At 49.2% G+C, this 10,863-nt stretch overlaps 1 protein-coding gene across 1 annotated transcript in view; it reads left to right on the forward strand.

Moving 5' to 3' along the window:
• ACBD6 (acyl-CoA binding domain containing 6) overlaps positions 1–9,598 on the forward strand; it is an 80,393-nt gene extending 70,795 nt beyond the window's left edge. Inside the window, exons 6-7 of the mRNA XM_056497972.1 lie at positions 5,078–5,108; positions 9,023–9,598. Of these exons, the coding sequence (XP_056353947.1) occupies positions 5,078–5,108; positions 9,023–9,177 (186 nt within the window). The 3' untranslated portion in view covers positions 9,178–9,598. The remainder of the gene's footprint in view (positions 1–5,077; positions 5,109–9,022) is intronic.
• The last annotated feature ends 1,265 nt before the right edge of the window (positions 9,599–10,863 follow it).

Raw genomic sequence — 10,863 nt, forward strand, 5'->3', positions numbered from 1 at the left:
CTCGGGGATATCTGCCTGGCACAGTGCAGGAAACGGTCAGAATGGGAGGAAGTGAGCAGAGGAGAGAGCTGAGAGCTCTTGGAGAGGGACAGCTCAGTGACAAAGGGATCCCTGCCAAACCTGCACACACGCAGGGGAGGTGGGAGAGTTAATGAGGAACCAAAGTTAAGAGGATGGCCTGCACTTGTCAGCCTGGGTTATTTGCAATCCCTAAAAAACAGCTGTTTATGACCAGTGCATGCTTTTTGGTTTTGCTTCTAGCAGAGATTGCTCTGTATCCTTTGTCCCATGGTGTTGGTCCTTGGAGAGTGCCTGAGCTGCCTTGGAGTTGGGACCAGGGATGCACATGGAGATGTCTGCTGCTAAATCATCTGGTGGAGTTCAGACTGGTTATATTAGCCCCCATTGCCTAGTTTTAGTATTGGTGGGTATTAGCATGTAAATTCTGCTGTATTGAGCTCAGTCTTCTTGGAGAGAAAATTTCAGAGAGAGAATAAGATGATGATGATGAGGTTAAAGTAAATTGTTGGGAAGTTGAAGTCTAAAGTAGAAATAAATGAGAAATAAAACCCTTTTTAAAAGTGGAGGGAAGTATTTTCTTGCTATTTTTCATCTCCCTGGCTTGAGTGAGTGTGTGTCATGAGGCTGCAGAGATTTATATTACAGCTCCTAAGCACCGGTGCTTGTTCAGAGTCTGTATTATTCTGGCCCTTTTTATTCATTCACCTTCTAAAGATGTAGTGTAAATATTTATCTTCCCTCTGGCCCATCATGCTGCCCAGGACCCAGTGCTGTTAAACACTCTTATCACCTCATCGTTCTTATCTCCTGCAATCCCTGCCAGCATTCAGAGTCTGTCAATGGGAACGAGTGTGCACCTTAGAAGGTGCCACAAATGAGCAGAAAGAAAAGGTAATATGGGTGAAAAATACCTTAAAATAAAGAACACATGTGCTACCCCTCGAAAGGGCAGGGTTAGAGGTTTCCTGCTGTGCTTGGGAGGTGATTGGAGGAATCTAGGTGAGGTCTCAGTGTGGAGCAGCACTCGAGGTGTGCATCCCCTACAGACCCTTGTGCTGGTGTGGAGGATCCAGCCCCAGCTTCATCACCAGTATGGGACCAGGCTGGACCAAAGCTCACCCAGGTAACCAGCATGAATTTGCTTTTCCTCTTTCTCCACTGGTGCTAAATGAAACACGTGAGATGGAGGAAAAGGCAGTATCTCCCTCCAGGCCACCCTCCCACTGCACACAAGCCTGGAGAGTGAATGAAGCAGCTCTGAGCTATCAGTGCTTATGCAGCACTGTTTAAAAACTGTCCCATGAAGCCAGTCAGACATTGGCCAGTCAAAGTCTACTTGAAATGGCAAAGCAGCAGCAATCTTGTCTTACAGAGTGCACAGCATCTCAGCAGGTTTAGCCAAGCCATTTCCTTGTCTCTGCCCTTCAGTCCAGAACTTGTGTTAGGTTAAGCAGGGAACAGGAATTCTGAAGGAATGAACATGGGATAGCAACACCAATATAATCCTATCACTTATAAGACAGAATTCACGTGCAGCAGCCATGGTACCACTTAGCAGATAAGACAGTTGGTCCATCTGCGCCCGGTCCATCTTCTCCCATTTCTCTTGCTTAAATTTCTCAGGAGCAGAACAAAATCCTGTTATCCAATAAGTTATCCACTGGTAGTTGGATTTTCATTGAGTGACATCTGTCACAGACCTTGCATGTAGGAAGTACCTATGATTTTGTAGCATCTTTGTTTTGATGGGTTTGGTAGATATGGACATTTGGGTTTTCATGTCCCAGAAAGGCCATGCAGCTCAGCTGTCACCCTGACATGGCCAGATGTGCCAGGAGGCTGTAGAAGCCACCAGGGATGGCACATGGCATTAGGAGGCAAGAGGAAATCTTGGAATCAGATCAGTTGGTCAGTAATGTGTCTGGGACTGAGCATTCCTACATTTGAGTGTGTCATGGTCTTTCCTTCCTGGTCATTTTCTGTCTTCCTATGTCGGTTCTGCCATTTCCAGTTCCTCCTTTTTACAGATGGAGAATTGCTAAAAGGGCTCTGGGACAAGGGCCTGCCAGTGCCTTGCAAGCCTTTACAGAAGATGTATTGTTGCTTTGAGCCTGGCTTTTCCCCTCTTTTGTGCTGAAGTTCACTGAATCAGAGCAGGTTTCCTCCTTTTTAACCCTTGACAGTGACATTTTCCCAGCTGATACAGAGGCATTAAGAGGCATTTCTCTGAGGCATCCTGACTCAATGTTGGCCCAGAGCTGCCTGTGTCCTCTTTCCCACTCACCCACATCAGCTTCCTTTCTCAGCACCTTCTCTTTGGTCCATCTGCTGAGAGGATCCATCTGATCACTGCCGACATCTCTGTGTTCCTCCCAGCTGTGGAGGATGCGCTCCAGAGGCACTGACTGGTGCCAGTGGGGTGAGGACTGAGGCTTGTACCTGCCCATTCATTGTTTGGGATCATCCATCCCAGCACAGACACATCTTGGGAAAAGGACCTTAAGGTGCTCAAGAGGCCACTGCTTTGTGTTGCACATCAGGAAATATCCCTTGCACCAAGGCAAGATACAATTCATCTTCACTCATCTTCTGCACATCGTGTTTGATTGCAAAACAGACACTTCCAGTGCCTGGCAGGCAGTGTTTGTTTCACATAATTCCCACAAAGGGAGCCATAATCCTGACTTTCACAGCCCATCTTTGATTAGCCTCCAGGTGTGACCGTTTTGCTCTGAAGGCTCAGCATTGCCATACTTGGAGCAGCCTGGTACATCAGGCTGCAATTAGCCACAGTGCTCCAAAAAGCCAAATCAAAGAGGGATTGAGATCAGCAGCTTCCCGAGGGCTTTCAAGGCCTTTAGTGAGTGACCACACTAGAGCTTTTTCCATTTACCTGGATTAAAATTTGTCACAGAGGAAATAGAAGCAAACAGCACGGCATCTGAGAAGTGTAACAAATAGCATTTGGCCATTGGGCAGGCTCAAAGCAGGGGGAAAATCCGCAGCATAAATAAAGTGCAAACCATGTTTGCATAACATTGGATTAATAGTTCTTTTTAAAAACCACACTGGGATTAAAGAGACGCATTTCCTATGCCGGGACCTGTGCTCCCTCCTTAGCCCAGCAGATGCCAGGAAGTACATCTAAGAGAAATAAAAAACCTTGTTATCCCCAGCCAGCTGCTGAAACAGCAGTGCTTTCTGCAGGCCTTTGGAAGAGGAACAAATATCTGCAGCATTCCTGGAGCAGTCCTATGTGTTTTAATAGGGAGTTCTGCAGCAAAGCATTCCAGGGGGAAGGGGTTTCTTCTGCATGGCTCCAGTCCCATTCACCTGTGGGTTTTGTTGGCTGCAGTCTTGGAGGTGCTGATGCAGAGGGGAGCTGGATTCCCATCCCCCAGCCCACACATTTGACATCCTGCCTTTCCAATAACTCATTTGGAGCACTCCCACCTGTCCTTCCCCAGCCCTGCTCCATATTTTGCTGAAGTCAGTGCTGGCTCTGTGCTACAAGCAGGCATGTGCTTAGGGAGAGCTCAGGGGCACTGGCTCACATTGGTTACCTTATTAGTGTGGGATAATCAATGGATGCTGTCTGTGATTCCCTCAGTTCTTTGGTTTGTGGTACCATCTAATGACACCCATTTGCATTATGCTTCCCACAGTTTGGGCAGAAATAGGCTCCTGAAATGAGATGTCTTCAAACACTGCTGTGAGTGACATGAAGGGGACGTAGTGGCACATGGAAAGAAAAATCTGACTTCCCACCCTTTTGCTTGGAAGAGACATGAAATGGGCATTTAGGCAGCAGATGCCTGTTACATCTGGCTTTTTATCCCTGTTACTGCTGTGGTTGTTGTGATGGTGCAGTGTCACAGAGCAAAGCATGGCATCTCCCACCCCAAAAAACATGTCATTCCTAATTCCTCAGCTCAACAGGCTTAATATCAAACAGAGTAACACACTGGGAAACCTGAAGACTTCCAGCTATGAGTGGAATTTCTACCTGTTTTCCTATTCTTTTCTCTTTCACCTACTCCAGAATCTACAGCAAACTGTAGAATTTGCACCTTAATCCCCAAGATGATGGTAATTAAAAACTTAAGTCACCACAGACAGATGCAAATAAATTAAGGAGGCAAAGAACTGAATTAGAGGCTAATCCTGGTTGGGGTAGTGAAAGCAAAGAGGCCAGTAATTCTTTCCTTCTGTTATTTCACCTGTTCTGGTGGCAGGATGAGGCTGTGTCAGGGTGAGATGCCTGGGTTTGCAGTGCTGGATGTAAGGCATCTGCTGTGGCAGGACCCTGGAGAGGGGACACAGGAATCTGGGGAGGGGACACACTTCCCAAAGCAGTGCAGCTGATGCAGTGGCTTAAGTGTTAGCTGGATCAGGAAGCTGTGTGCCAACACCAACAAATCATGCAGTTTGCTTTGCCCTTGCGCTGCAGGTGTTTCACAAGGATGTTTGGCAACTTGCTCTCATCCCTGAGCACTGTGCCCTGAGTTGACAGAATTTAACCTGAGTATTGGAGTAGACCTAAATTCTGAAGGCAGGGACCTAAGATTTATTCAGGTGGAAGGAACTGGTTTTTTTTCCCCCTGTGTGCTCCCTTGTGCTGAAGAGTGCAGTGCACTGAGCTATGTGAGCATCCCAATGCTTTACCCTTCTTTCAAGTAGTTGGTCAAAGCTGGGTTTGCACTGAAGCATCTTGCACTAAAGCATCAGGAGTAGTAAGAATCCCAGAGTGAGGCCATAGGACTGAAATTCTTCATTTTTATGGGCTGGAAGTGATAACAGTATGAACTGAATTATACTCACGTCATGACGTGATCCACGCACTGCTACGGGTGGATAGATATTGATTATCCATCAATAGGGAGTGATGGTGGATGATGATTCAGATCCCAGCTGTCGGGTAGCTGGGTGTCCTGGCTGTTTGTCTGGTCAATTAAAATGATGCTGTGATTCAGCCTATTTATTTAAAACTGGGATTTACTTGTATTACCACAATGTTGCCTACACCTCTAAAATCAAATCTCTTTCTCTTTTTCAGGATGGGGAAGGCCAGACTGCACTCCATTATGGTAAGCTGCCTCTAAGCTTGGCTGTTTCTTTTTAGCAGCATGGATTTGCAGCTGGAGTAAATGCTGTATATACACAGAAAGCAAATTTTGGGAGAAAACTGAGCAAGAAAGCTGGATTTGATTAACCAGTGGCTACCTCCACTAGCAAATCCCAGCATGGTAGGGGTAGGAGCCTTGGGAGAAGATTGCTGCTGCCCTCCTTTCATTCTCCTTTGCAAATGTCACCTTAAAGCCTTCCATTTCCCCCAGTTAATGATGCAGAGTTTCCCTGTACACTCTGTTTCTCCAGGATGGTGGTGTGCCACCTGCAGACCCAGGAGTGGCTCTGGTCTGGGGATGCCAAATCCCTTGGCCTTCAGGGAGGGTCTGTGCCAGTTTTAACAGGTTTCACAGGTCAGGGAAAGGGGTCAAACAAGGTGGCCTCCACCATCACGTCCTAGTGACAAATCTGTTTGATCACAGCTGAGAGAGCAGCAGCTTCTTGCTACCAAAATCAGTAGAGGCAAGTCACAGTTGGTATCCCTCCTACAATTACAGGCTAATTAGATACGTGATTTAATTGGAAGATTGTTCTATCTCCAAATGAGAAAAGTAGAGACTGAAGTGACGCGTGCGGTGCTGATGTGCAGGGAATAGGAAAGAAGTATCCATTTAATCTGGATCATAATCTTTTTCCCAAAATTAAGACATAGCCAGTTATTATCTTGTACTCTCTCTTGATGCCTGTCACTGTAATTAAGAGCATACTTGTCATTCTGAAGTGTTTGTGCCTTTCTCTCTCTTCTTGATCTCTCCACAAGGACATTAGCAGGATGGCAAAATTGCTTTGCAGAAATCAGTCCAAAGTGCAGCATTTGGATCTGGAGCTAAACTCCCAGATTCCAGGGCCCCTGAAGCAAAACTGTAGTTACAATAATGTGTAATTTCTCCCTGTGGGATCTTTCCTGTAGGATCTTCAATTTTTCAAATTCCTATCACTGTGACTGGAATGGTGAATCTGTTGCTTAGCACAGCGTTGTCCACAGATGGACAGCACTTAAAATGCTACATTGCCTCTTTCTCTTCCTGAGCCATTCCACAGTCTGGGCTTTCTCTCTCATTGGAAGATGCTTTCCCAACTCCAGGACTGAGGGGTGCACAGTAGATTCTAATAGGTTGTCCAAAAGCATAGCACACATGTAAGTTATCCAAGAGCACTTGCTTCAAGCAAGCCCAGTACGTGAAAGGAAAAGGTGGAATTTAAACCTTAGTTGAATTTCCATGCAGGTGGATCCCTCTGGCTGGGGACTGAAGCAGGTTGCTCAACACAAGCAAACATAACTGATATAATGAACATTATTTCAGAAATGTTTTCTCTGATCCACCCTTCCAGCTCAGGTGTTTCAATAATGAATTTCCCAGGATTTTCTTCCCAAGAAGAAAATGTTAGCTAAATGTTGAAATTTTTTCTTTCCCTTGAGTATTATCCCCTCTCTCATTCCTGTATGTCATCTTTGGGAAGCCTCTCTGGGTTGCTGGCACACAGGCCTGGTGTTCCCATGGGTGCCTGGCTGTTCCTGGTGGCCATCACTGCCCCCAGGACATCTTCATTCCCTTTCTTGCTGGTCTGGCCATAGATCACCTCGAGCTTGGAAACAGCTTCTTAAATGGGTGACTGGGTTTGATTCAAGTGTCTGTTGGCCTGAAAGTGGAACTCACTGTCACCTCCCACTCCCGTTTTGGTCAGCATTTCACAACCAAGGCATTAATTGCAGCAGAGGGGCAGGAGAACTCCTAATGGACACCACCTCTGAGCAGAGCAGTGCCTTCACAAGGCCTTCCCTTTTGCTGGAGGCTGTTCATGCAGTTCAGGGAAGGGTTAAATCCCATCAGCAAGGCAGCCCCTGCTTTTAGGGTGCCTGCATCCCTTTTTATGAGCTGGTGTGGCCTGACAGCTGTCCTTGTGGTGACAGCTCTCCTGATTACAGCCGGTGTCAAAGCGCATCCTGCTGGGGGTTATAAATCCCGGCTCCTTCCGATGGGCGCTGACCCCGGCTTTAATCGGGGGTTAAGTGGAGGCCAGCGCGCAGTCCTGGGCCCGCTCTGTGCCATGGCTGTGTGCATGCACAGCTGAGCAGCCCCTTCCTCAGCTGCCCTGCATCCATCCACCACCCACCCCCGCGGGAATGCTGAACATCGCTGCTGCCTCTCCCCGAGGAAATCAAGGCTGCTCGGAGCGCGGTGGCCACGTGGCCGCAGAGTGGGCAGGCTCTGTATCCTCCTGCAAAGCACCATCTGTTCGCCTCTGTCTGCGCCCTGCCGGGGCAGTGGGAGGGGACGCTGCGGGGAAAAGAAATGATAAAAAAAAATTCATCATCCCAGCCCTGAGGATTAATGGAGTCGGGAGGCGAACTGCGCTGAATGGAAATTCATCTTCACCCGTGCCAGTGTCAGGGCTGCCGCTCTGGCCCTTGACAAATCGAGGGTCCCAGGGTGTGATAAATCCAGCAGCTGTGCTTGTCCCTAGGGGTGTCCCCAGCCTGCTCAAGGACATGGCACCGGACGAGTAAGCCACCTTTCCCATCCCCAGAAGCTGCCACTGTACCTTCCTTGGCACCTCTGGAAGTCTTATTTTCTGCAGAGGGATGTGCCCCCCTTCAGCTCAGCCTCGCCCACACCCCCAGCTGCTTCCTCACCAACCTGTTTCCTCTTTTTGATCCCTTTTTTACCTTTTCAATATAAACTGAGATCACACATTGAATTTATTTTAATGAGACATTACTGTTGTCCTTTTGGATCAGTAGGAGACTGTGGGAGTAATGCAAAAGACACTCTAATTACTAAAGGAGTCAGTTGTTTATAAAAACACTCAAAATATTATTGAAACCAATTGCTACCAATGCAAGAGGAAGCTGCCAGCTTCATGGACTTGTAAGGCAGCTTTGGGCAGCAGAAGGGTCTGACTTGCACAGGCTGAAGGGAAAATCCAGGGTCTGGGACTTCTGCCTATGTCAGCCAAGTCCAGTTTTTCAGTGTTAAGAGTTTTCCTGATTTTCCTGGTTCTTTTTTTTTTTTTTTTTAGAATCCTTAGGTAAGACATCCTAAGACAGAGAAAAGCTCAGGTCAGACTTGATTCTATCTTGGCAGAGAAAATGAGGAATGAAAGAACAGTTGCTAGTAGAGGTGTGAGAAATAAAATGTTTGCCATTAACAGCTGTCCCAGGCCATGGGCAGAGTTGCCTGGAGCTGGTTCTCGAGGATGTGGTGGCCAGCAGCTATAAACTATCTGAATTTTGTGCAAAGAGAACTGATGGACAAAAGTCAGGAGCAAGGCAGTACTGAAGATGTTGTGCCTAGGATGTGCTCCCTGCTCCCTGGCTGATTCAGGAGGCAGGTGAGGAGCAAGGGCTTGTAGATCCATTATAGATGGTGAATGTGTTATTAATCCTGAGTGCAAAAGTAAGCAGGGAATGCTTTCCCAGGTGGCACTTTGGGGGTCCCTGCAGTGCTGCAGTAGCACTCTGGGGCCATTGCCAGGGTCAGTCTCCAGTCCTGGATGTGAAGCAGCCTTAGCCAAGCTGTGCCCAGGCTCCCTGTGTGTCCCAGGTGATGCTCTGCAGATCCCTCAACTCCCAGCACCTCTGCTGGACTGCAGGCTCTGGGTGCTGCTTGCACCTGTGGCACCCCCTCAGGGCTTCTGGCTTTGCATTGCTCTCACTCTGTCTTTTCTCCTTCCTTTGCACTATTCAATCCAAAGCAGTACACTGTGTGCTGAGCACTGCTCCAGCGATGCTGTGCTGCCGGGCCAGGTGCTGAGCCGGCATTTCCTGCCTGCGGGGAAGTCGCCAGCTACAGCTACAGCCACCGCTCCAGAAACGCCCAGCACCTCCACCTCGGGCCACACCCCCACACTCACCCTTCCCTTTCTCCCCCAGCTGCCACCTGCGAGTTTCTGGACATCGTGGAGCTGCTGCTGCAGTCAGGAGCGGACCCCAGGCTGCGGGACCAGGAGGGCTGCCTGCCCGAGGAGGTGACAGACTCCAAAGCCATCACTTCAGCTCTGCAGCAGCACAGCACCGCCGAGCCCTGAGCCCCAGGGCACAGAGATGCTCTGCAATAGCACCCTTTCCCCCCTCCCACTGCCCTCCCCAAACACCTCGGGCCTTCAGGGGACCTTTTACAGCACAGTGTCTGGCTGGGTTCTCCAGCACAAGGGCCCTGAGCAGGATGGCACAGAGTTCGGCATGCTCTGACGTTTATCAGTATTTGAGGGGGAGGGAGAGGGGAGAGGGCCTGGAGGAGGCCCCAAGTATCATTTTAATGTATCAAACATGAGTACTGTATGGGCTGTTTCACCAGAGCAGCGTGGGCTGACTGGTTGGCTCCTCCGTGGGGATGCAGGGCCAGGTGAGATGCTCATCTCTCCCATTGAAACTGAATTTTGGTTGGTTTTTTTTTTTTTCCCTGGGTCCAAACAAATAATATAAATAAAAGCACAGTGTTGGGATCAAGCCTCAATGTGTTTGTTTGGGTTTTTGGGTTTTTTTGCAGGGGTTGACTTGTAGCTGTAAGAGTGGGAGGCAGCTCAGTGCAGTCATAACCCTTGGGAAGTTCTGCTGGAGCTCTTGTCCTGGGGAGAGAGAGCTGCAAAGACAGCAGGGTTCTACAGGTGTCTCCCTCTGGTTCTCACACAACACATGTTGCTAATCAGCCTCTCAAAGCTGACAGGACTTTTACCACTTTGCTGAATTGAATGGCTTAAAACACCCCTCCAGGGGGGCTCCAGGGCCTCCTGCTGTATGTCCATCCCTGGAATGGCACCTTCAGGGCTGAGGTCTGGTAAGAGCTGAGCACAGATAAACCTGCACCCACCCTGTCACTCCTCTGGGTCTGTCTCAGACACTTCATGATATTCTCAGCTGGCCAAGTACCCAAAAAGGGAAGAAAATGTGCCATGCCTGAGTTCTGGAGTAGGATGTAGGATGATCATGGGGTTTAGTGCTTCTTCATTAGCATCCCAGCTGGGCCCAGGGAGCTGCCAGGGGTGGGGTTGTGCTGTGGGATAGCTCCCAGCTGGGAGGGAGGCTGCTGCACTGGTGAGTGTGCAGCAAGAGGAGACCGTGGCTTCCCTGCAGGATATTGCCATGAGTTGGCTTTTCCCAGACGAGATTTACAGCCTGGGGGGAGCAGAGGAAATCTCCATGGCTGTGACAGGAAGCTGCTTGCCATCGGGCTCTGCAGCACGTCCAGCCTCAGAAGAACAAATGGGAACATTCCCTTGGCTAAGGGCTGGCTGGGCAGCAGGCACACGTGGGGTTTGGCCCCTGGCAGTGTCTGTGGCTCCTGCCAGCATTTGCTGACGCTGCCAAAGTCCCTGTGCTGGCTCCAGCAGCCACCACACCACACACAGCACGGGCCAGGCTCCGTGGTGAGGACACAGTGGCTTGGGCAGGTTGTTTTCCATTAACTTAGCATGAAGCAGGACCCCCCCTTGGTTTCTGCTCCCCTTGCCCCTGCCCAGGGCAGCTGCAGGCTGGCTCATCACAACCCGGCAGATGAAGCAAAGATGCCAACCCAAGTACTGGAGTCACACTGACTGTGAGGGAGACATGGTGGCACCAAGGTTGGGGACAAGCAAGGCCACCCCTGTGCAGGGCCATAATGCACAGCCACTGCCTGGCTTGATGGACACAGTGGGTAATAAAAAATCTCTGTTAAAGCTGGGATGAAAAGCAGCAGCCGCGGTGCCGGTGCTTTCAGAGAGCACATTTGGGGC

The sequence above is a fragment of the Oenanthe melanoleuca genome, chromosome 8 (assembly GCF_029582105.1).
Source record: "Oenanthe melanoleuca isolate GR-GAL-2019-014 chromosome 8, OMel1.0, whole genome shotgun sequence".
Taxonomy (NCBI): domain Eukaryota; kingdom Metazoa; phylum Chordata; class Aves; order Passeriformes; family Muscicapidae; genus Oenanthe; species Oenanthe melanoleuca.